Source organism: Microcaecilia unicolor, chromosome 13 (assembly GCF_901765095.1).
Source record: "Microcaecilia unicolor chromosome 13, aMicUni1.1, whole genome shotgun sequence".
Lineage (NCBI taxonomy): Eukaryota > Metazoa > Chordata > Amphibia > Gymnophiona > Siphonopidae > Microcaecilia > Microcaecilia unicolor.
Window position 1 is genome coordinate 99,638,099 of NC_044043.1, and position 26,430 is coordinate 99,664,528.

Genomic DNA, 26,430 nt, shown 5'->3' on the forward strand with positions numbered 1-26,430 from the left:
GCCAGCCACCTTTCTTGAGGAGTCAGTGTCCTGTTCGGGAACCAGGGCTTTGGGTTTAGGGGGCAAATGCCTCTCCATCTCTGTAAATAAATTGAGCTGGGCAGTTTTAAAGGGAGTTTGCACTCATTATTGTTGTTTATTATTAAACATAGTAGATGACGGCAGAAAAAGACCTGCACGGTCCATCCAGTCTGCCCAAGAAGATAAATTCATATGTGCTACTTTTTTATTTGTACTGTCCTCTTCAGTGCACAGACCGTATAAGTCTGGCCAGCCCTATCCCCGCCTCCCAACCACCAGCTCTGGCACAGACCCTATAAGTCTGCCCAGCACTATCCCCGCCTCCCAACTACCAGTCCCGCCTCCCACCACCAGCTCTGGCACAGACCGTATAAGTCTGCCCAGCACTATCCCTGCCTCCCACCACCGGCTCTGGCACAGACCATATAAGTCTGCCCAGCACTATCCCCGCCGTCCAACCACCAGCCCCGGCACAGACCGTATAAGTCTGCCCAGCACTAGTCCCGCCTCCCAACCACCAGCTCTGCCACCCATTCTAGGCTAAGCTCCTGAGGATCCCTTCCTTATTTATTTATTTAGATTTTGCTCACACCTTTTTCAGTAGTAGCCCAAGGTGAGTTACATTCAGGTACAATGGGTATTTCTGTCCTTTAATCTAAGTTCATACCTGAGGCATTGGAAGGTTAAGTGACTTGCCCAAGATCACAAGGAGCAGCAGTGGGATTTGAAGTGGCCATGTCTGGATGTCAAGACCAGTGCTCTAACCACTAGGTCACTCCTCCACACATGTCGTGCCTGTGGAAGTGAAGTCGTACAATATCCGGTAGCTTAGCAATGCTGTTTGCTCCTTTTGCCCCAAATTCACCAGTGCTCCTTCGGGGTTTCTCCCTTCCATGATATCAGAAGACCCTGCCAGGGGTGCAGTTTCGGGACCTGCAGCAAATGTGGGCAGCATAGTGGCTGCGCCTTTTCCAACTTTGATGGGTACAGTGGCCATCTTGGCGCCAACCAGCTGGAGTGTGACGGGGACTTCTGCCAGTGGTGAGCTGGAATGAAGGGTGTTCAGAGAGACAACTGCTAGTGAACGCATTGCCCCTCCCCCAAGTAGAACTTCCATAGGGAAATTCCCCGAGTGCTCATAGGCCAGAGTGGGTCCCGGCCATTGAGCATTGGGGCCTTGGCCAAGAATTGGGCATCTTTGCTCCCGTGGGAGGGGGCCTCTACCCACAGGGCCATAGGAGCTTCAAGAGGTGCTTGGGTGTGCAGCCAGATGGGTGAATGAGAACCCTGTGGAGGAGAAGGACTTGGAAATGGAAGACCCTATGGACATCCAGATTGGAAGATTCACAAGTTGGATGTCCATAGGGTCGTGCTAAGCACCTTCTGCAAATCAGACAGACTCTGTGCTGCTTTAGGGACCATACTGGAGGGAGGCAGCGTCCAAGTTTCCCATCGCATGCTGGATCAAGTCGACTATCTAGTGGCCTACACTGTGAATTGTAGGGTTGTTCTGCAGGGTCTTTGTGCACATTCCACACGGGCATTGGTGACATCATCTTGGGCTGAAGCCCAAATGGTCATTCTGAAAGATATCTGCAGAGCAGTGATGTGGTTGTCCCTGCATTTCTTTTTATTTTTTTAATTTTTTTTTAATTTTTGTTTTATGTTCCTCATTATCCAAATAATGTTTGGTTCAATGCGGCTTACATATTTATTTTATTTATTTATTTTTCAAATTTCTATACCTCTTAAAACAAAGTGGTGTACAATGAAGCAAAGCAAAAATAAATTACAAAAACAATTAAAAACAACACTAACAATCATTAAAATATATAAACAGAAAGTAGTAAATCTGTTGATATCATGACATACTGTTACAAAACTGCACAAAAATTAACACAGTCCTACTAACAGAAAAGCTTCATCAAACAAACAGGTCTTTAAAAGTCACTTAAACTGCAAATCCTCTGCACATGAACGCAGCTGCCCCTTAATGAAACCCCACTTATAGAAAAGGCTGCAAGCTTCGTGAAATGATATCTAACATGAGCAACTAAAGTGAGAGGCACATTGTTGTTCCTGATCGTAATCTCCTACTAGCATGATAAACATAAAAACAGTCTTTTAAATGCTGTGGAGCAGACAAGTATATTGTCTGATGGACAAAGCATAGGACTTTAAACTGGACCCAAAACTGCATGGGTAATCAATGTATTTGTTTCAAGATTTGGGTGATATGAGTAGTCCTAGACACACCAGTAAGCAACCTCGCAGGAGCCAAGGGGAGCCAAACTTGAGGAGAATGTTCTAGAAACACATATATATGCAGATCACGTCATGGTTTATATCCCCTTCTCAGGAGACCTAACAGACATCACAAATACAATCCAGAAGAGCCTAGACATCATGAAGACATGTGTCTCGACATTCAAGTTAAAACTGAATAGAGAGAAGACTGAATTCTTAGTAATGACAAGTCCCTTCTGGCCAGTATCTTGCAGCCGTTTTATAATTGGCCAAACCAGGATCCCCTTAGAACGAAGCCTCAAAGTACTAGGGTTGAGGTAGCCTTTGGTTAAGTGCGGATTCAGGGGGGCCTTTTCTACTCCCCTTCTTGTAAGGAACTGCTCTTGTGTACATTTTGGCTTCCTCTCCTGACGCGGCTCCTGCTGATGGCGGTTTCAGAGCCGGTCCGTGGTGTGCCGGACGTTTCTGTTTCTCCTGCCGGTCTTCCCTCTATGTTGGCGGCTGCTGCGGGACCCTCCGCTTTGGGGGGGGGGGGCTCGGGGGGCTTTCTCTCCAGAGTTTGTCCTCCTTTTACATCAAGCCTACATGTTAAAAAAGACTTTTCCTCAGCTTCAGGCCCCGGCTATGCCGTCAGCTAATGTGGCTGAGTTTTTGGCCCCCTGTTCCTCTTGGTCTCCCTGAGGACCCTTCCCTAAAGAGAAGGCGAATCTCCTCTCTTTCGGAGGTGGCGTCATTGGGGCCTGGTTCCCTGTCTCCCTCCATTGCCTGTTCTTTGGGGACCCCCTCCGTCCCTCCTGGGTGGATGATCTGGAGGAGGGAAAGTTGGGCCAGGAGGAACCTGACGACCCTACTGCTGTCTGTGTGTTCCATAGGGACAAGCTGCCGGCTCTTATTTCTAATTCCTTTGCAGCTTTAAATATTGTGGATCCAGAGGCGGCTGCTGCCTTGGTTAATCCTAAGATGGCCTGAACAAGAAAGCCTTCTAAGGCATTTCCAGTGCATGAGGCCATCCAGGAACTTATTTCAGCAAAATGGTCAGATCCTGATGGAACCCTCAAAGTGTCTAGAGCAATGTCTCGCCTTTATCCTGTCATTACAGACAAGGCAGAGAGGTTTGTTCTTGCTTCTGTGGACTCTAGTAACGGCAGTTACCAAAAAGACCACACTTCCAGTAGAAGAGGGTGTCGCTTTTAAGGATATGCATGATAGAGCATGACATGGGGACAAAATTTGTCCCTGTCCCCACCCTATCCCCACCCCATCCCCGTGGACTCTGTTCTCATCTGCGAAAGCTTCAAACACATGATTTTATATTTAAATCTTTTTATTAAAGTATAAAAAGGAATAATATGCTCTGCAACTGTTGTTTATAAATTACAAATAGAAAACAATAACAACTAGCAGCTATAATAACCCTCCCACCACCACTACCCTCTACCCTTCCAACCCCAACAAAAAGCTGACTTCTACTACCCCAAAGAATCCTAATCCACCTTGTTTAATTTTCCAGGGGTACAAAATACAACCCTTTCTTTATGCTGTAGAGGGGAGATTTGTAATTCTGTGGACAAATAAGAAGTCATCAACAATCTCAGGATATAGTCTAGCTCTCCTGTCTTCCACAGTCCCTCCTGTAATAGGAGATGTCATCTTAGAAGATGTGCTGATAGCAGGATGTACAGGATCCCCCGTGCAAATTTTGCTAGCTATGGCTAGCATGTTTGCTTGTTTTGCCAAAATATAAAAATATTGTTGTTTGCATCAAACATAAATAACAGTCCAATTCATTAACAGGCATCAAAGTAGAAAGTGACACGGGGACAAAGTTTGTCCCTGTCCTCACAGACTCTGTCCCCATCCCCTTGGTTGCTGCAGATCCCCATCCCTGTGCCATTCTCTAATGCAAGACCGCTGTCTGGAAGCTTCTATTAAACGTTCCTTTGAGGGTTCCGTGTTGGCTCTCCAGGTCTCAATTTGTAGTTCGTACGCGGCCAGGGCCTGCCTCAGTTGGCTTCAACAGGCTCTGGAACAGGACCAGGAGGCGTCCTCTACATTGGGGTCCATTGTACCCCACATGGAGTCTGGCCCAGTTTATCTTGCTTATTCCTTATATGATCTGGTTCGGACCTCAGCCAAGCAGATGGCTCTGGTGGTTTCTTCTCACCGGTTTTTGTGGCTACGTCATTGGGCAGCAGATTTGGCATCCAAGCAGTGCCTCACTAGGTTGCTTTTTGTGGCAAGTTCCTTTTTGGAGAGAATTTGGCGCTCATAGTGAAGGATTTGGGGGATTCCGGTCAACAGCTCCCGGAGGACAAGCCCAGAGCGACCCCTCGGACTGAGTCTGTCAGACCTCGTTTTAGGGAGGCTTGTCGTTACCGCCTTCATTGCCCTACGGGTAATTTCCAGCATTCCCGCTTTCAGCAGCACTTTTCCTTTTGAGGGGATAAATGACTACCTCCACGCATTCTGGACCTGTGGGGCGTTCTTCCCAATGATGGGGCACCAGTCCACTCTCCGGTAATCAGAATTGGGGGTCAACTGACTCTTTTACGAAGAGTGGGCCAAGATTACCTCAGTCCAATGGGTGCCAGATGTTATCAAAGACGACTACAGACTATAGAGTTTGCTTCGCCCATAGGCATTTTTGGAGTCCTGTTGCACCACCGCCTCCAAGAGAGCAGCGGTCAAAGTCATCCTATGTTCCTTCTTGGAGATCGTGGCCATGGTGCCAGTTCTGCCCCCCCCCCCCCCCCCCAAGTTTCCGGCAGGATGGTATTCTATTTATTTCATGGTGCACGAAAAGGAGGATCATTTCGTCCTATCCTTGATCTCCACGAGGTGAATCAGTTCTTGAAGATCTGACATTTTTGCATAGAAACGTCATTTCAACTGTTCAACCGGAAGAGTTTCTGATGGCATTGGATCTCAAAGAGGCTTATTTCCATATCCCTATTTGGCCTCCGCACCAGTGTTGCCTTCATTTTCCAAGGTTATGGTAGTGGTTGTGGTGGTGGTTTTACAGAAAGAGGGATCAGAGTTCAGCCCTATCTGGACGACTGGCTGATTTAGGCAGACTTGGTGCAGCAGGGCCACTGACCAAGTAATTGCTCTGCTGCAATCTTTGGGCTGGGTTATCATCTTTCCCAAGAGCCATCTAGTACCATCTCAGACGTTGGATTACCTGGGAGCTCGCTTCGACACTGCCCTAGGCTGTGTGTTCCTGCCAGAGGAGCGGAAAGACAGACTCCATTCTCAGATTTCTCATCTCCTGCAGTTGCTGACTCCCCAAGCCTGGCACTATGTTCAGGTTCTGGAAACCATGGCCACTACTTTGGAGATGGTTCCATTGGCGAGGGCTCACATGCGTCCTCACTGCTCTGCAGATGGTCACAAGTCAGATGGACCCAACCTTAAAAACTTTGCTTTTTCACGGTTCAGTTTGCATCTATGGGCTGTAATTCATTCTTCAATCAGACAGACGCAGACAGTAATATCCTTCAATGTTGTAGCCTAGCCATTGGTCACAGGAAACAGAATAGTGATGTCATCCGTAAATAAAAAATTGACACTTCAAACTAGAGCTGTGCCCAAGGGCTGGAGAAGTTCATTGAATAAAAATGGTGTTAAGGGGGAGGCCTTCAGCACCCACAGCTTATGCTTGTGGGACTCAGTTTCAAAACTCTTAGACTTACACTATCTAGGACTGCATGTAACAGGAGCTTCATCGTCCACTCTCCCTTCCTCTCACTGGCCCCGTGGCCCTTACACATCCTAATCAACAATCATCCATCATCATACCTCTAAAACAGGCTTTATATTCTGCCCCTTCCAACCAAAATTTACATGTAAAGCTGCCCAAGCTGTAACCATACAGTGAACATTTCAAAATTGTAACACCCCAGTCCAATACATAGTATAACCCCCTCCCCCACCAACTCACAACCGTTTATCATCAATTGTCCCATCTGAATCTTCAGCCGTGACTGCTCGCCAACACGCCTAAAACGACATTTGCTGATCTCACTCTTGAATCTACTTCCTCCACGTTCCTTCTCATGCAGGCTCTGATCTCGTGGTCGCCATTTTCTCCAGGAAAGCTCTTGCCTCTTCCACCTGCTCAAAGAAAACACTTTATCACCGTCAATTACTTTTAGCTTTGCTGGGTATAAAAGACTAAAGCGAGCTTTTAGTTCATGTAATTTAGAACACACTGGCACAAATGCTTTTCGGGCCGCCGCCGCCACCTTAGCAGAGTAATCTTGGAAACATAAAATTCATTTGTCCTGATAGCACAGCTGCTTGCCTCCTCGCTAAACCTGCAAGATCTGTATTTTGTGCGCATAGTTTAAGGTTTTCAAAATCGCCACCTTAGGACGAGCTTCCTCCACTCGACGCTGTCTCAGTCTGTGTGCTCTTTCAACACGAAATTCTCCCGCCATTTCTGTCAACCCCGCCGCCTCCGGGAGCCATTCTTCCAAAAATCTCCAGAGATCACGGTCCCCCAATGCAAGACCGATTCTCAGCATCCTCTAGCGTCTCCTCTAACGCCGCTATCTGCTTTTGCAGCACAGGGTTCTCCTCTGACAGCTGCTGTTGGGTGTTAAAATATTCAATCATTCTGACTTCAAAGGTCTTACGTTCTTGTATGGTTTTAAAGTTACCTTTCAGGATTCTCAAGATTCAATTTACATAGACATCACATGAACAATACTGGTGCCAGTAGGGTTCCCACGCCTGTTGGTCAACATTTTACAGGACCAGGACACTGTACCAGTGACTCCACAGTGAGAATCCTGAAAGGTAACTTTAAAACCATACAAGAACGCAAGACCTTTGAAGTCAGAATGATTGAATATTTTAACACCCAACAGAAAGGACTTAAGGATCTGGGGTTCCTAGCCCATTATAAACCATAAAGCTGTATGTCTCTGTTGATCACCCTCCCCTCACCTATCCACACCCACCCTGTTAGAATATCAATGATATGATTTGATGTCCCCATGCATACCTCCGACCCACCCCCATCCTCCCACCCTGTCATAGTAATGCTTGAATGTTTTCACTTATATACACTGTCAGCTAGCACATTTGCTTATTTCTGACCTGAGGAAGAAGGGCGACCTTCGAAAGCTAATCAAGAAATGTATTAAGTTATGTCCAATAAAAAAGGTATCACCTTATTTTCTTTTCCATGTTTTATTTTGTTTGATTTCTATTGATAACGTTAGCAGTGGTGAAATAGCAGCAAAATGGAAGCAGCTCACATTTGCCACGATTTGGGTTTCTGCCAGGTACTTGTGGCCACTGTTGGAAACAGGATACTGGGTTAGATGGACCATTGGTCTGATCCAGTATGGCTACTTACGTTCTTATGGTCCCATATTGAATGAGTGGGCAGTTCGCCTCCTTGTGCTTTGGGATTTGGAGCAATTGACCACCATCAAGGCTATTTTGATTCTTCTCATGAGGAATAGATTAAGCTTTTTGTTTTAATGTTGGCAGGAGCAGACGTTTGGCGACAGATATGCTCTGATACCTGAATTTCATTAATCTGATGCTTTCATACTTCTTCATGACTCTGAACTTAATATTTATCACACATTGATAGATATTATATTTTAGTGTTGAATTTGCAGATGCCTAGAACCGAAATGCGGTCCGTGTTGGGTCATATTTATTGAATAAAGATCTTCTGCCAACCATCGTTCGCATTGCTGTTTTGTGTATTCTTCGTGTTCTAGTCTGCACCACCCCTTATACTGGTCATGTCACTGGCACAGTTTAGTTTCTCTACCTCCATCTGCTGGTGGGGAAGAGAAAACAACCCTCTAGCGGACTGGTCTAGAAGGAAATTAAAAGGTATGAATAAATTTTACCTTTTGAAATGTCATTTGTGAGCTTAGTGTTCATATTCGAAGTGTTTTCACTGTAAGCTTGTTTGCCATGTATGCCATTTGTTACTTGGGCAGACAGGTACTCATCTTAAGAAGAGCTTTTCATGATTTCTTCATTTTGGTTCTGCTACTTCAGTATTTTAATCGTCATGCTGATATAGGATACTTGCGCTAAAGGTCTTAATTTTTCATGTATGTGAGTTGGTGGTTTTTGGGTTGTATGTGGGTTGGAGACCTATCTGAAAAGCCATTCAGAGTCTGAGTGAAGCTGGATAGAGGCCTGGAATTTATGCTGGGCCCTAACGTTTGACTACATACACTTCATAATTATCGTGTACTTCAATGTTTTCTCCTCTTTCCTCCTTCCACTTCTGTTCCAGGTCATATGTATACTCTCTTACGTCTTCCTTCATGGTTGTCTTTCTGTTTATCTTTTCAAAGTCCTGTTCTTTCCTCCTCTACAGTGTCAAAGTAACAAGAAAGAGAGAGGAAAGGAGAATGAGGATGAGAAGCAATGGAACCATGAGAAGAAGGGAGTAATGCAGAAAGTAGTAATGGAGCAAAAGGGGCGCTCAGGGAGGACAAGGCCATAACGGAGATACTGAATGAATTCTTTGCTTCTGTCTTGATGAAAGAGATCTACCTGTACCGGAAATGGTTTTCAAGGGTGATGATGCAGAAGAACTGAAAGAAATTGCAGTGAAGCTGGAAGATGTACTGAACCAAATTGACAAATTAAAATCACCTGGACCAAATGGCATACATCCAAGGGTACTTAACTCAAGCATTAAATTGCTGATCTGCTGTTAGTAATATGTAACAAGTTGTTAAAATCATCCATAGTACCTGTATATTTAAGGTGGCCAATGTGACGCGGATATTTTTTAAAAGGGTTCTAGGGGTGATCCAGGAAATTATAGATCGGTAAGCCTGATGTCTGTGCCTGGCAAAATAGTGGAAACTATTATAAAGAATAAAATTACAGAACACATAGACAAGCATGTTTTAATGGGACAGAGTCAGCATGGATTCAGCCGAGGGAAGTCTTGCCTCACCAATTTGCTTCATTTCTTTGAAGGAGTGGATAAAGGTGAGCCAGTTCATGTATATCTGAATTTTCAGAAATCTTTTCATAATTTCCTCTTGAGAGACTCCTGAGAAAATTAAAGAGTGGTGGGATAGGAGGCTAGGTTCTGGTGTGGATTAGGAATTGGTTATTGCACAGAAAACAGAGGGTAGGGTTCAGTGGTCATTTCTGTCAATGGAGGAGGGTGAACAGTGGAGTGCTGCAGGGATCTGTACTGGGACCAGTGCTGTTTAACATATTTACATATTATATGGAAATCGGAATGATGAGTGAGGTGATCAGATTTGCAGGTGATACAAAACTATTCAAAGTTGCTAAAACACTTGCGGACTGTGAAATATTGCAAGAAGACATTAGGAAATTGGAAGACTGGGCGTCCAAATGGCAGATGAAATTTAATGTGGACAAATGCAAAGTGATGCACATTGGAAAGAATAATCTGAATCATAGTTATTAATGCTAGGGTCCACCTTGAGGGTCAGCTCTCAAGAAAAAGATCTAGGTGTCGTTGTAGATAATATGCTGAAGTCTTCTGCTCAGTGTGTGGCGGTGGCCAAAAAAGCAAACAGGATGCTAGGAATTATTAGAAAAGGGATGGTGAATAAGACCGAAAATACTATAATGCCTTTGTATTGCTCCATGGTGATCTGCACCTTGAATATTGCATTCAGTTCTGGTCGTTGTATCTCAAAAAAGATATAGCAGGATTAGAAAAGGCTCAAAGAAGAGCAATCAAAATGATAAAGGGGATGGACCTCCTCTCATATGAGGAAAGGCTAAAGAGGTTAGGGCTCTTCAGCTTGGAAAAGAGACGGATGAGGGGAGATATGATTGCGGTCTACAAAATACTGAGTGGTGTAAAATGAGTAGAAGTAAATTGATTTTTTTGCTTGTTCCAAAAGTACAAAGACTAGGGGACATTCGAGGAAGTTACATGAAAATACTTTTAAAACAAATACGAGGAAATATTTTTTCACTCTACAAATAGTTGAGCTCTGCAACTCTGGCAGAGGATGTGGTAACAGCGGTTAGCGTATCTGGGATTAAAAAAAAGGTTTGGACAAATTCCTGGATAAGGGTTTCTGCCATGTATTTGTGACCTGGCTTGGCCACTGTTTGGAAAACAGGATACTGGGCTAGATATAGACCATTGGTCTGACCCAGTATGTCTACTCTTATGTTCTTATGTATTACGATGTATCAGACGAGCACAGAGTGGAAGAAGAAAGTTCCAAGAACTACCAGAAGTCCAATGTCTTCAAGCATAAAAAGTTTATTCTCTAATAAAAGTTGCAAAAACAGTTCAGACCCAACACGGACCGTGTTTGTTATGTGCCTTCCTCGGGTCACAACTTTATAGAATTGTTAAGAAACAATATGGAGAATGCTGTGCTGTTTTAGCTGATTGCTGCAAGAATAACCATTCCTGTGGTTGTTCTCCATATTGTTAGCTTTTAACTAAGTATACATAGGAAATCAAATATGTTAGCGTTTAACTTTAAAAAAGGAGACTATGATAAAATGAGAACAGTGAAAAAAAAAATTAGAGGAGCGGCTGCAGGGGTCAAAAATTTACATCAGGCGTGGATGCTGTTTCTAAAATACCATCCTGGAAGCCCAGGCCAAATATATTCCGCGTATTAGATTGTAAGCTCTTTGAGCAGGGACTGTCTTTCTTCTATGTTTGTGCAGCGCTGCGTACGCCTTGTAGCGCTATAGAAATGCTAAATAGTAGTAGTAGTATTAAAAAAGGAGGACAGAAGACCAAATGACAGCAGGCATGGTTAAAAAGTGAGGTGACGGAAGCTATTAGAGCTAAAAGAAAATCCTTCAGAAAATGGAAGAAGGAACCAACTGAAAATAATAAGAAACAGCATAAGGAATGCCAAGTCAAATGCAAAGTGCTGATAAGGAAGTCTAAGAGGGACTTTGAAAAAAAGATTGCATTGGAGGCAAAAACACATAGTAAAAATATTTTTTTTAGATATATTAAAAGCAGGAAGCCGACAAAAGAATTGGTTGGACTGCTAGATGACCAAGGGGTAAAAGGGATGGTCAGGGAAGACAAAGCTATAGCGGAGAGATTAAATGAATTCTTTGATTTGGTCTTTACCGAGGAAGATTTGGGAGAGATACTGGTGCCAGAAATGGTATTCGAAGCTGACGAGTCGGAGAAACTGAATGAATTCGCTATAAACCTGGAGGATGAAATAGGGCAGTTCTACAAACTGTAAAGTAGCAAATCTCCTGGACCGGATGGTATTCATCCCAGAGTACTGATAGAACTGGAAAGTGAACTTGCGGAGCTATTAGTAATATGTAATTTATCCTTAAAATCGAGCATGGTACTGGAAGATTGGAGGGTGGCCAATATAACGCCTATTTTTAAAAAAGGTTCCAGAGGAGATCCAGGAAATTATAGACCGGTGAGCCTGACATTGGTGCCGGGCAAAATAGTAGAGACTATTATAAAGAACAAAATTACAGAGTCATATACATAAGCATGAATTAATGAGACAAAGCCAACATGGATTTAGTGATGGGAAATCTTGTCTCACCAATCTATTACAATTCTTTGAAGGGGTGAACAAACATGTGGATAAAGGTGAGCCGCTTGATATTGTGTATCTGAATTTTCAGAAGGCGTTTGACAAAGTACCTCATGACAGACTCCAGAGGAAATTGGAGAGTCATGGGATAGGAGGTAGTGTCCTATTGTGGATTAAAAACTGGTTAAAAGATAGAAAACGGAGAGTAGGGTTAAATGGACAGAGAAAGGGTAGTTAGTGGGGTTTCCAGGGGTCTGTGCTTGGACCACTGCTTTTTAACATATTTATAAATGACCTAGAGATGGGAGTAACTAGTGAGGTAATTAAATTTGCTGACGACACAAAGTTATTCAAAGTCATTAAATCGCAGGAGGATTGTGAAAAATTACAAACGGACCTCACGAGACTGGGTGACTGGGCGTCTAAATGGCAGATGATGTTTAGTGTGAGCAAGTGTAAAGTGATGCTTGTAGGAAAGAGGAACCTGAATTATAGCTACGTCATACAAGGTTCCACGTTAGGAGTCACTGACCAAGAAAGGGATCTAGGTGTCGTTGATGATACGTTGAAACCTTCTGCTCAGTGTGCTACTGCGGCTAAGAAAGCAAATAGAATGTTAGGTATTATTAGGAAAGGAATGGAAAACAAAAATGAGGATGTTATAATGCCTGTGTATCGCTCCATGGTGCGAACCCACCTCGAATACTGTGTTCAATTCAGGTTGCCGCATCTCAAAAAAGATAGAGTGGAATTAGAAAAGGTGCAGAGAAGGGCAACGAAAACGATAAAGGGGATGGGACGACTTCCCTATGAGGAAAGACTAAAGCGGCTGGGGCTCTTCAGCTTGGAGAAAAGAAAGCTGAGAGGAGATATGATAGAGGTCTATAAAATAATGAATGGAGTGGAATGGGTAGACGTGAAGCATCTGTTTACGCTTTCCAAAAATACTAGGACTAGGGGGCATGCGATGAAGCTACAAAGTAGTAATTTTAAAATGAATCAGAGAAAATTTTTCTTCACTCAACGTGTAATTCAACTCTGGAATTTGTTGCCAGAAAATGTGGTGAAGGCCATTGTTGTAATTGGTGATTCGATCATTAGATATAGATAGCAACTTCGGGGTCCCTGAGTTCCCGCCCTGAGCCGTCCAGCATGCGTGCCATCTTGTCTGCAGGTTCTGTTGTGTTTGCTATTGATCAGCTGATGGCAGTGTCGGATCCTCCTTGCAGTTCTGCTACTTTGAACTTCTGTTTGTCTGGGGCTCCTCTTTCTTCCCTCGCTCCTACCTCTGGCCCTTCTAGTGGAGCTGGTGGGGTGGGGGAAGGGATTTCTCCTGAGTTTATTCTGCTGCTTCATCAGGCTTACATATTAAAATGGACCCTCCCTCAGGCACAGCTCCTGGCTAATTCTTCCTCAGGGTATTCCTCTCAGGATTTGGGATCCTCTGCCCAGAAGAGAAGATGGGTGGTCGGTGGTCTCTTCACCCACCTTCTTTTGCTGCCTTTTCAGGGGATTCTCTCCACCCTTCATGTCTGGATGAATTGGAGGAGAGCGAATTGTTTCAGGAGGAACTTGATGATCCCTCTGCTATTCGTGTTTTCCATAAAGATGAGTTGCCTTCCCTGATCTCCAGCGCTTTGGCGGCATTGAATGTCACTGATCCTGAGGTGGCTACAGCTACTGTGTTTAATCCTAAAATGGCCTGCACCAGGAAGCCTGCTAAGGCATTCCCTGTGCATGAGTCTATTCAGGAGCTCATTTCAGCTCAGTGGTCGGACCCCAATGGAGGTCTTCAGGATGTGAAGGCTAAGGCCTGTCTTTACCCTGTCACCGCTGGTTGGACCGAAAGGTTTGGTCTTCCTACAGTGGATGCGCTGATGACGGCGGTTACGAAGAAGACTACCCTCCCTGTGGAGGGTGGTGTAGCTCTCAAGGATATGCAGGACAGGCGTCTGGAGGCTTCCTTGAAACGGGCCTTTGTGGTCTCGGCTTTGGCCCTCCAGGCCTCTATTTGTAGTTCGTACGCAGCCAGGGTGTGCCTTAGCTGGTTTCAGCAGGCATTGGAGCAGTATGCGGATGCGGCTTCAGCCTTGGGCTCCGTAGGATCTCATCTAGAACTGGGATTGGCCTACTTGGCAGATTCCCTTTCTGATCTCGCCCATACTTCAGCCAAGCAGATGGCTTTGGCAACATCCTCTTGACATCAGTTGTGGCTCTGCCATTGGCCGGCAGATTTGGCCTCCAAGCAGTGCCTCACTAGATTACCCTATCAGGGCAAGCTCCTATTTGGTGTGGACCTGGAGAAGATTGTTAAGAATTTGGGGGACTCCAAGGGTCAACGTCTTCCAAACGATAGATCCAGGTCCACCCCTCGGGTCGGGACCTCCCGGCCTTGTCTTCAGGAGGCCCACTGGTACCGGCCGGATCGCCCTGCGACTTCCTTTCAGCGCCCTAGATTTCAGCAGTGGTCGTCCTTTTGGTGGAGGACCGGAAACTGGCTGCTGCCACAACTCATCCAGGAGCCCCTGGACTTTCTTCCCAATGATGGGACGCTGGCCCTCTCTTCGTTCCAGAGAATAGGGGGTCAGTTGACCTTTTTTTTTTTTTTTTTTTTTACGAAGAGTGGGCAAATCTTACATCAGACCAGTGGGCCTTGGATATCATCAGAGGCGATTACAAACTCGAATTTGCTGCGCCTGTCAGTGAGGCATTTTGGTGTCTAAGTGCACTACTGTCACCAAGTGGGCGGCTGTCGACACCACTCTGCGTTCCCTGTTGGACTTAGGGACTGTGGTTCCGATTCCTCTCTCAGTGGTAGGCATGGGGCGTTATTCCATTTATTTCATGGTTCACCGAAAAGAGGGATCCTTTCGTCCTATTCTCGAGCTACACAAGGTCAATCAGTCCCTCAGAGTGCGATGTTTTTGCATGGAAACACTTTGCTTGGTGGTAGCAGCGGTTCAGCCGGAAGAATTTCTCACGACGTTGGACCTCAAGGAGGCCTATCTACATATTCCTATTTGGACTTCCCATTAGTGTTTCCTGCGTTTTGCCGTCCTGGGAAGCCATTTTCAGTTTTGAGCTCTTCCTTTTGGTCTGGTCACTGCCCCGCATACCTTTTCGAAGGTCATGGTGGTTGTGGTGGCGGCCCTCAGGTGGAAGGACATCCTTACCTAGACAATTGGCTGATTTGGGCGGACTCCCTCTAGGAGAGTCAGCAGGCTACCAATCGAGTTATAGCTCGATTACAGTCCTTAGGCTGGGTTATAAAACTTCCCAAGAGTCATCTGGTCCCATCTCAGATCTTAGAGTTTCTCGGAGCTTGCTTTGACATGGTCCAGGGCCTCGTGTTTTTGCCGGAGGACAGGAGGATCAAGTTGCAGTCTCAGATTCGCAATCTTCTTTGTTTGTTGAGCCCTCAGGTCTGGGACCTTGTGCAGGTGTTGGGTTCCATGGCAACCACTCTTGAGGTGGTCCCGTAGACTCGGGCTCACATGCAACCTTTGAAATGGTCTCTCCTGAGTCAGTGACCACCGGTTTCCCAGCTTTATTAACTCTGACTTCTGTGACTTCCTTAGGCCCGCTGCAGTATGACCTGGTGGCTCCTCGACAACAATTTAATGAAGGGGATGCCGCTGGCCTCTCTGCAGTGAGTAGTCGTGATGACGGATGCCAGCCTTTCCAGTTGGGGTGCTCATTGTCTCCATCGGTATGCTCATGGCGCTTGGACCATGCGGGAGGTGGCTTGGCTGATCAATCGACTGGAGCTGCGGGCAGTAATGTATGCCTTATGGGAGTTTCAGGCTCTGCTGGTGAACAAGTCGGTCCGAGTGGCTTACATCAATCGCAAGGATAGCATACAGAACAGAGCTGTTTCGAGGTGGCTCGTCTCTTGGATTGGGCGGAAGCCAATCTGCTGTATCTCTTGGTAGCTCACATTACGGGGAAATACAATGTGCAGGCAGATTTTCTCAGCCGGCATCTCCTAGATCCAGCGGAGTGGATGTTACCTGAGGACGCCTTTTGTCTGGTTTGTCAAACGTGGGGTGTTCCAGAGATGGCGACTCAAGTCAATGCCAAGGTACCAGTTTTTTTCAGGTCTGCTGGTCTGGACGCCTGCTCTGAGCCTTCACTGCTGACACACTGTATCACAGCGAAGTTTCTCTGCCATCATCTTTATTTTTTAAACCACTCAGAGCCCTTAAAAATTAAGCCACAGCGCTCAAAAGCGGGAACAGAGATACTCTGCTCGTTCGTACCTCAATCAGCGGTGAAATTTGCTTTAATTTTTTTTTTAAATGCAGCTTGCCTCTCCCAGCCCTCAAACTTCTCTTCCCGCAAAGAGAAGGAGGTAGACAGACCCACAGCAGCGTACTGTGCCGCCAGGAGTCAACGGGAGGATGGGAGGAGGAACCCGGCCACCCAAGTGTAGCACCCCCAAGGCTAGAAGAGACCTCTACGGGCTTCAGCCTCCAGACTAAGACAAGTTTAACACACAGGTGCACAAAACAGAAAGGTCAATACACCCCTTAGGCTGCCAACAAACTATCTGAACTGCAAAACAATGTGCTCTATCTAAATTATTATTTTTTTTAAACTACCAAGAAAGTATTTAAATATATAAGTGTTGCCATACTGGATTCTAAGGAGACTGTTTCAAACAAAACCTTTGAAGCTCCTCACACCTTAATTAACACTTGATTTAGGTCAGTAGTAGTGCTACCTCTCCAGCAGGAAAGAACAAAAAATAACTTTCTTTTAGGACCGTTTAAACCTTGCAACTATCATTTTTATACTCTTGGCTGTGAAGTTTCTACCTCTAGAGAAAGTTTCAGTTTAAAACTATGAGGAAAAAGGTTGTATACTACGGAAGCTAGTTAATAATTCTTCTCTCTTATTTTTACTTTTTTTTCAAAGACTGAACTAGGCCCTACTGTGACACAAAAATTCAAGTCTTAAAACTGGTGACTAGCTAGTAAAGTTTGCTTTTTTTTTTTTTTTAATTCTAACTGTGTTTATCAATATCCTACAATACCTTTTTTAAACCCAATCTTTAAATTACCAAACACAGAATAAAATAATGTCACTTACCCACAGAAATGTCCTCTTCTCTCAGAACTTCTCAGAAAGTTGAAATCTCCCAGCAACAGCACCTCCCCTTTCATTCCCAGCGTTTGGCTGTCTTTCTTTTTTTTTTAATAACATTTACAATTTTTCTAACAAGTCCTACAATCTTGATTAGAAATTTTCCAAATAATAAGAATTATAAATCCCTGCCAATCTAACAGGAAAAGAAATAACAATATAAAGGAAAAGCAAATTTATTTATATTTTGCTCACATCTTTCAAGTAGTAGCTCAAGGTGAGTTACATTCAGGTACATTAGATATTTCTCTGTCCCAGGAGGGCTCACAATCTAAGTTTGTACCAGAGGCAATGGAGGGTTAAGTGACTTGCCCAAGATCACAAGGAGCAGCAGTGGGATTTGAAGCAGCTGCCTCTGGATTGCAAGACTGGTTCTCTAACCACTAGGCCACTCCTCCACTCCAATCTTAGCCTACAATGCAAAGGAGTGACCTAGAACTCAGAGAATTTCTAAAGAAATAGTATAACCACAGGGCAAAATAAGTGCTAACTCACTTGGCATATATTATACTCCCTAAGCTTGGGTAGCATTATTTATCGCAGCATTGCTAGATGAATGACTCTGAATGAATGCTCTTAAATTGAACAGGATCAAATAATACAAGAGAGGCCTCTCTCAATTGTATCCTGCATTTACAAGGAAAATGCAGGAAAAATTTTGCCTCCAGAATGAGAACCTGCTGTCACATGGCATGGAACTCCTTCTACCTCATCTGGGATTTTTTTTTTACCTATGTCAGGAAAAATGCACAATTTAGCACCAAAAATATCAATGTTCTGATAGCGAAATATAAACACATGACAGAGTCCTTGTCTTGAGAGAAAAAGAAGGATACAACAAAAGTAGATCTCCCAGGAGGCTTCCAATAAGCCAGTCACATCTATAGTTGATGTTCATGTCTCTCTTTCCCATGAGTACCACCTTTAAAATTATTTAAAGGTGGTAATGTAGTATCTGGAAACGTCTTTTAAGTATTTATAAAATAAGTCCTTTGGCACCATAGAATAAACATGTGGAAAATTCAGTTTCCTAATACTCAAATGTCTAGTCATGCTGTCCATATTTTCCAGGGCGCATATGAGATCTTTGCAGAAGTCCTTTCTGGCCAGATGTTTGTCTCAGAGGGACCCCCTTCAGGAAGGGTTGCCTCTGTGGGCTTGGGAGCTTAGCAGCCTCTGCTGGTGGCTTCACACAACCAATCTGGCCAAGGAGGTGCCTTTAGAACTGCCATGGTGAATGGTAGTCACAACAGATGCCAGCCTCAAGGGCTGGGGAGCTTACAGTCAGGGACAGTATGTGCAAGGGCTTTGGTCTTGTCCAGAGATTTTTACTTCTCGATCAACCTCTTGGAAACCAGAACAATTCATCTGGCGCTCGAAGTGTTCCGCCTGCTGTTAGTAGGCAAGTCGGTTTTACATCCTTTCAGGCAATGTCACAGCAATAGCTTATGTCAGTCGGCAAGGGGAGACAAGGAGTCGACAACTGGAACTGGAGACGGCGCAGCTCGTGTCTTGGGTGGAATTTCATCTAGTCGCCCTCTCAGCATCTCATGTAGTGGGAGTGGTGAATGTTCTGGCGGACTTTCTACTACTACTACTACTTAACATTTCTAGAGCGCTACTAGGATTACGCAGCGCTGTACAATTTAACAAAGAGAGACAGTCCCTGCTCAAAGAGCTTACAATCTAATAGACAAGTGAACGGTCGGTCCGATAGGGGCAGTCAAATTGGGGCAGTATGGATTCACTGAACGGTAAGTCGCAACACTCTTAGTCGCAACACTCTGGAACCAGGGAATAGGCTCTTGGTGTGTATGTGTTTCAGGAGATCGTAGCTCACTGGGGGCTTCCAGTCATGCATGGATAAGAGATGCATTACTGGAAGCTCCCAGTGAGCTACGATCTCCTGAAACATGAGTCTCAACACAGAAGTGCCTCAATTTTTTCAGTAGAGGAAGAGATATCAAAGCGAAGTGCATGGATACTCTTCTCCAGCATTGGTCTCCTGGGCTTCTCTATGCATTTCCTCCTTGGCCTCTGCTGGGGCATGTGAATTTAGAGGATTGAGGCGCAAAGGGGTCGAGTAATCCTGATGGTGCCAGATTGGCCCTGCAGGCCTTGGTGCGCAGATCTCCAGCGCCTTCTTGTTGGCTCTCCGCTGAAACTTCCGGAGTCTCAGGATCTCCTACTCCAGGATCCGGTGGTTCATCCAGATCCGGTTCGATTTTGTCTTACGGCCCCACTCTGAGTGGGCGTGGTTGACGAAGAGGGGTTACTCAGCCGCAGTGGTGGCCACTATGCTTCGGTTGCAACGTAGGTCAGCCTCTCAATTATATCAGGACTTGGCAAGTGTTTGAGGCTTGGTGTGCGGATTTGAATGTATCTCCATTTCACTCTTCAGTGGCACAGGTTTTGGATTTGGAAAAGCCCAATGATAAGGGGCAGTGAATTTTGGCAAATTCTCATGCTTACTAAGTCTTAGTAAGAGTCTTGGAGACTCTTGAAGTTACTCGGGTGCACAGAACGGGCCTTTTTCTTCTGCTTTGGCACACTAATACTGACTCTGTTTCTAGCTGGGCAGGGCTCTTATTGGCTATCTCTCTAGAGTCAAAGTTCTCCATCTTCTGGAAGGCATGCACAAGCCATCAGTCACATTCTGGGCCGGTCCGGAGGGACTAAATGGAAAGCAAATTAGCAGGTAAGAACTAATTTCTCCTTGTTTCTGACATTTTTGCAAACATGATAGCAGTAAGTTAACACAACACAGGTGCAGCTTTAAGAATTTAGCTGTAGAAAAAATATTTTGGTGCAATACTTGTTTGTTTAGCATGGAAATTCTTGAAAGACTGTGTAGCATATGTTAAGTGAGTTGTTTCTCAAGAAGACCTAGTCAGATATTTTTTTAATGAGGTTTATAAATGAATTAAATTGGGAATTACCATATGACCTAATAGTCAGTATACCATAGGCATGATGAGATTTGATCCTTCCAAATCTCTCTGGACTGTAGAAATTCCATATTTAAGAACAGTTTGAGAAATTTGGCAGAAGTAGTCCAGCACAATGCCAGCTTTCTGTTCACTTCAATGATTGAGTTCATTTTTTTATACCTCGGGAAGTGCTGTCTGTGAGAACTTTATTTGGAGTTTGAATATTAAAAACAAGTACTGTTAACTTTCCCTCACCTTTTCTTAATTGTGTTATAGAATTTAACATTTGAATTTTTTGCATTTTCTGTTCCTTTGAGCTTCTAGCTCAAATGAAGTGACCCACCTAGGGTTACTGTGCAATGAGTGTCCATTTGCAACTACCCAGTGTCCTCTTCAACACCAGTTTGACATGCACTTGAAAAAATAGCTTAATACTTAGCTCATAAGCACGACCATTGTGAGCGTATTAAGCTATTTTTCCAAGTGCATTTCAAAGTTTAATTAAAGTGTTGTTGGGTGATGAGGATTCAGATGAGCTATGAGACATGCTTTTATGTGAAACAAGTCATTAAAAAAGTTATTATTAAAAAATAAAATCGAAAACCATTATTAAAAAATTTGTATAATGATATAATGAAATAGCTTACACAAATGAACTTTTGCGTGCTCTGATGAATGGTTGTGCGCTGGGATTCTAGAATCTATGCTGCTGATCTACCCCCGCTATTAAATTTTAACCTTTAATTTGAACTCTTAATATGGTTGCAGACATTTCCCACCCCCATATCCTGTTTTCTAAGGAAACAAAGGTCCGTGTCGCCCCCCCCCCCCCCCCCCCCCCCCCCCCCCCGTTCTTGGAGAGATAGCTCTTACAGTGGTGTGTTTGGCAAAGTGCTGTAACTATTTGTTTTAATTAAAGGGACAAATAGGGGCTTATTTTCAAAGCAGTTAGATTTACAAAGTTCCATAGATTACTATAGAGCTTTGTAAGTCTGAGTGCTTTGAAAATACGCCTCATGGTGTGTGAGCTTCATAACATGCTAAAATAATGTTTGCCTTTTTCATCTATAAAAACAACATGTAAAAATTAAGCAGACTTGATCCCTGTAGGTGACCTTTATTGATCTTGTGACACTTTTGAATGTACTTTCCACCTTTCTGCACCAAATGCCTGGAATTGACTACTGAGCTGGGTGCATACGTTCCCTCAAACTATTAAAAAAAAAAAAGAAGCTTTTGGGAGTTTATTTTACAACTTAAACCCTGTTTTATTCTGTTCATGGCACTTTTTATTTATATTATCGGGTCAGTATTTAAACTCTCTGGTCAACATTTGTTTTAAGGCACAAAGGAAAGGGGAAGGGAAATTTGGATTTAGATCAGTGGTTTTCAGCCCAGATCTCAGGGACCTCCTGGGCCAGTCGGATATTCAAAATATCCATAATAAATATAAATGAAAGAGATTTGCATGCAGTGTCTTTTTAGTATGCAAATCTCTCTCATGCCTTATTCATTGTGGGTATTCTGAAAACCTGACTGGCCAGGTGGTCCCCGAGGACTGGGTAGAAAATCACTGGTTTAGATCATGCCTTTCTGAGTATTTTGAAGGCAAGTTATATTTATGTACTGGGTATTTTCTGTCCCTAGAGGGTTTAAAATCTAACCCCCCCCCCCCCCCCTCTTTACAAAGCTGCACTGACGACTGCCGGTGTGGTAATTCCGACACAGCCCATAGTAGATAAAAGACCTGTATAGTCCATCCAGTCTGCCCAACAAGATAAATTAATAGTATAAGGTATGATGTGATTCAAAGTGAATGGGCTGTGTTAGCATTGCAATGTTGCTTTGTAAAATAGGGAGGGTAAGTTTGTTACCTGAGGCAGTGGAGGGTTAAATGACACCCAAGATCGTAATGAGACAGTAGGATTTGAATTGGCTTTTCTGGTTCCTAGCCTGCTGCTCTAACCATTAGGCTATTCCTCTACTCTAGGTGTGGTGTTTAAACATATTCCCCGTTGAGTGCCGGCTGCTATCTGGATTGCAGCACTGAATTGATTATTTCTATAGTGCTACAATACAAAGGGCTGTACAAACACATATAAGAGTCCCTGTTCAATGGAGCTTACAATGTAGTCAATATACACAGACTAGATACATTAACTGAAACTCTTTTGTAAGGAAGGCAGTGCAAAAATGTGGCCCAGTATTCGAAAACACTTATCCAGTTAACACCACCTGCAACTCGAAGAAGTGCTGCTGAGTGGGGCCAGTTATTGAATTTCAGCAGCATTTTCCAGAGAATGCTACTGAAAATCACTGCAGACCACCCCAGCACTATCCGAATAGCAGTGATGGTCAGCACCACTATTTGGATAACTATTTAATCATCTTAGGACAGATTAAGTCCAACAGTTGGTGGCAAATCCAGATTTCTTTATCTTCCTCCAGACAAGTCCAGACATATGGATTATGCCTCTACTATCAGATGGAGACAGAGAACAAAATGTTGTGAACTCTGTCTTATATAGGGCACTGTGCAGGTTCAGGTTCATAGTCCTTGTGCTATGGTAGCCTTGTTAGTCCACTTTTAAAGGTAATAAATAGAAATAAAACAGAACACAGAGAATAAAATAAGATAACCATTTTTTAAATAAAATAACTTATTTTTTGATTAGCTTTCAAAGGTAACCCCCCTTCTTCAGATCAGATGTAATGCAGTGAACATCTCTGATAGAGTCCAAGTTGATGGATTTGCCCTGTGATTCAGGCTTAGTCAGATTAAGCTCTGCAGTACACACATTGAATTCTGGCAGGCTTTATCCCTTAACAGTGTGGCAAAGTTTAACAGTGTTCTATGCTTTGTCTCTGTCCTACCATGCCGACTACTTTTGAGGAACTGTAACTACTAAGCTGTATCAACCTCACAATGGAGGGGCTGCTTGGGTGGATTCACATCTCTGGCCTATTTTATATTTAGGTACTGATTTTAGCTATAGTAGTCAAAATAGTGTGACTACTGTGAGACATGTAGACAGCCAGCCTGCCTACAGAAAGTAAAAAGTGCTTCTGAAATTCAGTTTCATGGTACCTACTGATGTGCCAGTGTGGCCTAATTGTTGTAGTCATCATAGGCTCAGCTGGCTACTTGGACTTTACTGGTCTTTAAATTTTACAGTATCATCAACCTTGAAGGATTGCCATTGGAAGCAAAGTTGCTAAGTGAAAGTAGACTTTATGCCTTTTTGAGGCCAGGGAATAGTAAATGAGCTTTGAATCATATGGAGGTGTTTGAAGAGAATTACAGACACAAGATTGTGTTTTTTTTTTTTTTTTTTTTTGAGGGGGGGTGGCATCAAACAGATGAAGGTGAAGTAAGATGCTGGAGAGAAGAGAGACACAAAAATTGTATTCTACATATGGAGATAAGAGCTTTTCCGAATCCATTTCATATGTGATATCAAGTGATAAGAGGTCTCTCATATATGTATAATACCAGCCATCAACACAGCCACTTTTAAGCTGTTAAATAGGCTCATATATGTTATAATCATTTTTGTATAAGCTTAGTAGTGATATCCTAAATGTGAGGTTTGTCTTTGTGTGGAAAGTGGGTAGAAATAGGGAAGGGTGAAGCATGAAGCTTGGGGGGGGGGGGGGGGGGGTAGGGGATGGATTTGAGGAAACAGATGCCAGTTGAGTATTAGTTGGATAAGGCTTCGTTATGTCCAAAATTTCACATATTAAAATCATGTAGAGCAGTAAGTAGTCAAAGTTTTAGGATGAAAAAAAAATTAAAGTACTTATACACAAGATGTAGATATGACTCCATGTAGGGAAGGTTCTAATGAATACCCTGCTCTGGAGCAACGTATGCTTTTCAGTGGCAGTGTAGAAATCAGAGGGCATTGGAGGTGTTGCCTTTTGGGGGAGGAAGAGCAAGAGAGCTGCTTCCATAGTATCATCAGCTGTTTGTACAAGTAAAGCTCTTGCACTTGTACTTGATAGAATCATTCAGAGTTCTTACATGCTTTGTATAATACAACTTCTGATCTTTTGTTCATTTTAACACCATTAAGTTTTCTTCCTTCCTTTTTTTTTTTTTAAAAACACAGTAGTGATTCAAGCAGTAGTTCAAGTGACGAATCTCCAGCCCGGTCTGTACCATCCACAGCAGTTCCAGCACCACCTTCCCAACCACCTCCATCTCTGGAGACAGATGAGCCCCGCAAAAGTTTTGGCATCAAGGTTCAGAATCTCCCAGTACGCTCTACAGGTAAAATCTGGGTATTAAAACTTTTGTCAGTATATGAGCTTTTTTTTTTCCCCCCCTAATTGCTTCATTTGGGGGGGGGGGGGTGTCACTTTAGTTAAAAAGATTTAACTAAAGTGACACCCCCCCCCCCCAAATGAAGCACAAACAGATTAATGAGCCATCACTTTCAGCAATTGGTGTCAGAGAAGGTGTTTTGAATTTGCAATAAAAATGTTGGCTGTAAGACTTTTTGTGTGGTGCAGCAGGTCACCAGTCGCAAAACTGGGTGATGTCATCCTCATGGCATTGATCCTAGCATTCATTTCCAGAGTTTTCTAGCTCCCAATCAGTTACATTCCTGATTGTGCCATATTCTTCTTTCTGTGCATGGGTGCTAGATAAGTTTAGCCCACTGAGCTTTTTTCTGTGTTGTCACTTTTTCAAGTGTGCCTTTTTTTCCTCTCAGGTTTTCATTTATTAGGCATAGCACAGGAAGAAAAACAAAAAGCCTTCCTGTGGCCCTCTGATGGACCTTTGAGACAAAGCCTCCCCCTTTTCTCTTGGTTGTCTTTCTGTTAATGTAGTCATTTCTTGTCTTGATTTTGTGTTGAGGCTTTTCTTCTCACATGTGTGAGAGGATGACCAGTGGCTTCAAGAAGTGGCCAGCCTATGGTCACAAACCTTTACATGCTTTGCTATAAATGTCTGCATGAGTGTCATGTTGATGCCAAGTGCAGCATCTGTGCAAGGATGTCACCAAAGGCCATCATTTGGTTTATAGTTTATCTGCACTTACTATATACCGCCTAAGCTAACTGGCAGATCTGGACAGTTTACTGGCTAAAACCAGAAAAATTCTGAAAATACATAGCGCTTGATTGTTCCATCATTTAAGTGCTTTCGTTCTTCTGTAGCAGAGACAGCATTATCTTATGCTGGCCCCAGGGGTTGGAATAAACTACCATTAAGATTACGTCTGTTGCAGAAGTTTGATATTTTTAAGAAATACCTTAAGGCGCTTTTATCTGCACAGGCATATTTAGGGTTTTAATTCAGTGTCTCTATATTTTATGAAGATGCAGACCTCCTGCGCCTGATCTGCTGAACGCCTCTATAGGAAATCTCGCACCCATACCGACTTCATTCATTACAAATTCGTGCTATCCTCCTTCCAGTCCTCCCTATTCCTTGCCAAACAGGACTATTACACCCAATTGACTAATTCTCTCGGCTCCAACCCTCGTCGTCTCTTCGCTACCCTTAACTCCCTCCTCAAAGTGTCCTCAGCTCCCACCCCCCTTACTGTCTCCTCAATCACTAGCTGACTACTTCCGTGACAAGGTGCAGAAGATCAACCTCAAATTCACTACCAAGCCACCTCCTCCTCTTCACCCTTTAACCCACTCCCTCAACCAACCAACCCAGGCCTCCTTCTCCTCTTTTCCTGATATCACCGAGGAGGAAACCGCCCACCTTCTTTCCTCCTCGAAATGCACCACCTGTTCCTCTGATCCCATCCCCACCAACTTAACTAAACACCATCTCTCCTACTGTCACCCCCCCCCCCCAAACTGTCATATCCTCAACCTCTCTCTCTCCACTGCAACTGTCCCTGACACCTTCAAGCATGCTGTAGTCACACTACTTCTCAAAAAACCATTACTAGACCCTACCTGTCCTTCCAACTACTGCCCCATCTCCCTCCTACCCTTCCTCTCCAAGATACTTGAACGCGCCGTTCACAGCCGCTGCCTTGACTTTCTCTCCTCTCATGCCATCGATCCGCTTCAATCTGGTTTTCGCCCTCTACACTCGACAGAAACAGCACTCATTAAAGTCTGCAATGACATGTTCCTTGCCAAATCCAAAGGTCACTACTGCATCCTCATCCTCCTCGACCTATCCGCCGCTTTTGACACTGTCAGTCATAATTTACTTCTTGCTGCACTATCCTCATTTGGGCTCCAGGGCTCTGTCCTCTCCTGGTTCTCCTCTTATCTCTCACACCGTAACTTCAGAGTACATTCTCTTGGATCTTCCTCCACCCCCATCCCACTCTCTGTTGGAGTTCCTCAGGGGGTTAGATAGATTCCTAAAGGACAAGTCCATAGACCGCTATTAAATGGACTGGAAAAATTCCTCATTTTTAGGTATAACTTGTCTGGAATGTTTTTACGTTTGGGGAGCGTGCCAGGTGCCCTTGACCTGGATTGGCCACTGTCGGTGACAGGATGCTGGGCTAGATGGACCTTTGGTCTTTCCCAGTATGGCACTACTTATGTACTTATGTACTTATGTACTTATG

General features: G+C 43.9%; 1 protein-coding gene across 1 annotated transcript in view; it reads left to right on the top strand.

Annotated features, from left to right (window-relative positions):
* SPEN (spen family transcriptional repressor) overlaps window positions 1-26,430 on the top strand; it is a 210,987-nt gene that overhangs the window by 76,947 nt on the left and 107,610 nt on the right. Inside the window, exon 4 of the mRNA XM_030186169.1 lies at window positions 23,986-24,146. Coding sequence (XP_030042029.1) covers window positions 23,986-24,146 — 161 coding nt within the window. The remainder of the gene's footprint in view (window positions 1-23,985; window positions 24,147-26,430) is intronic.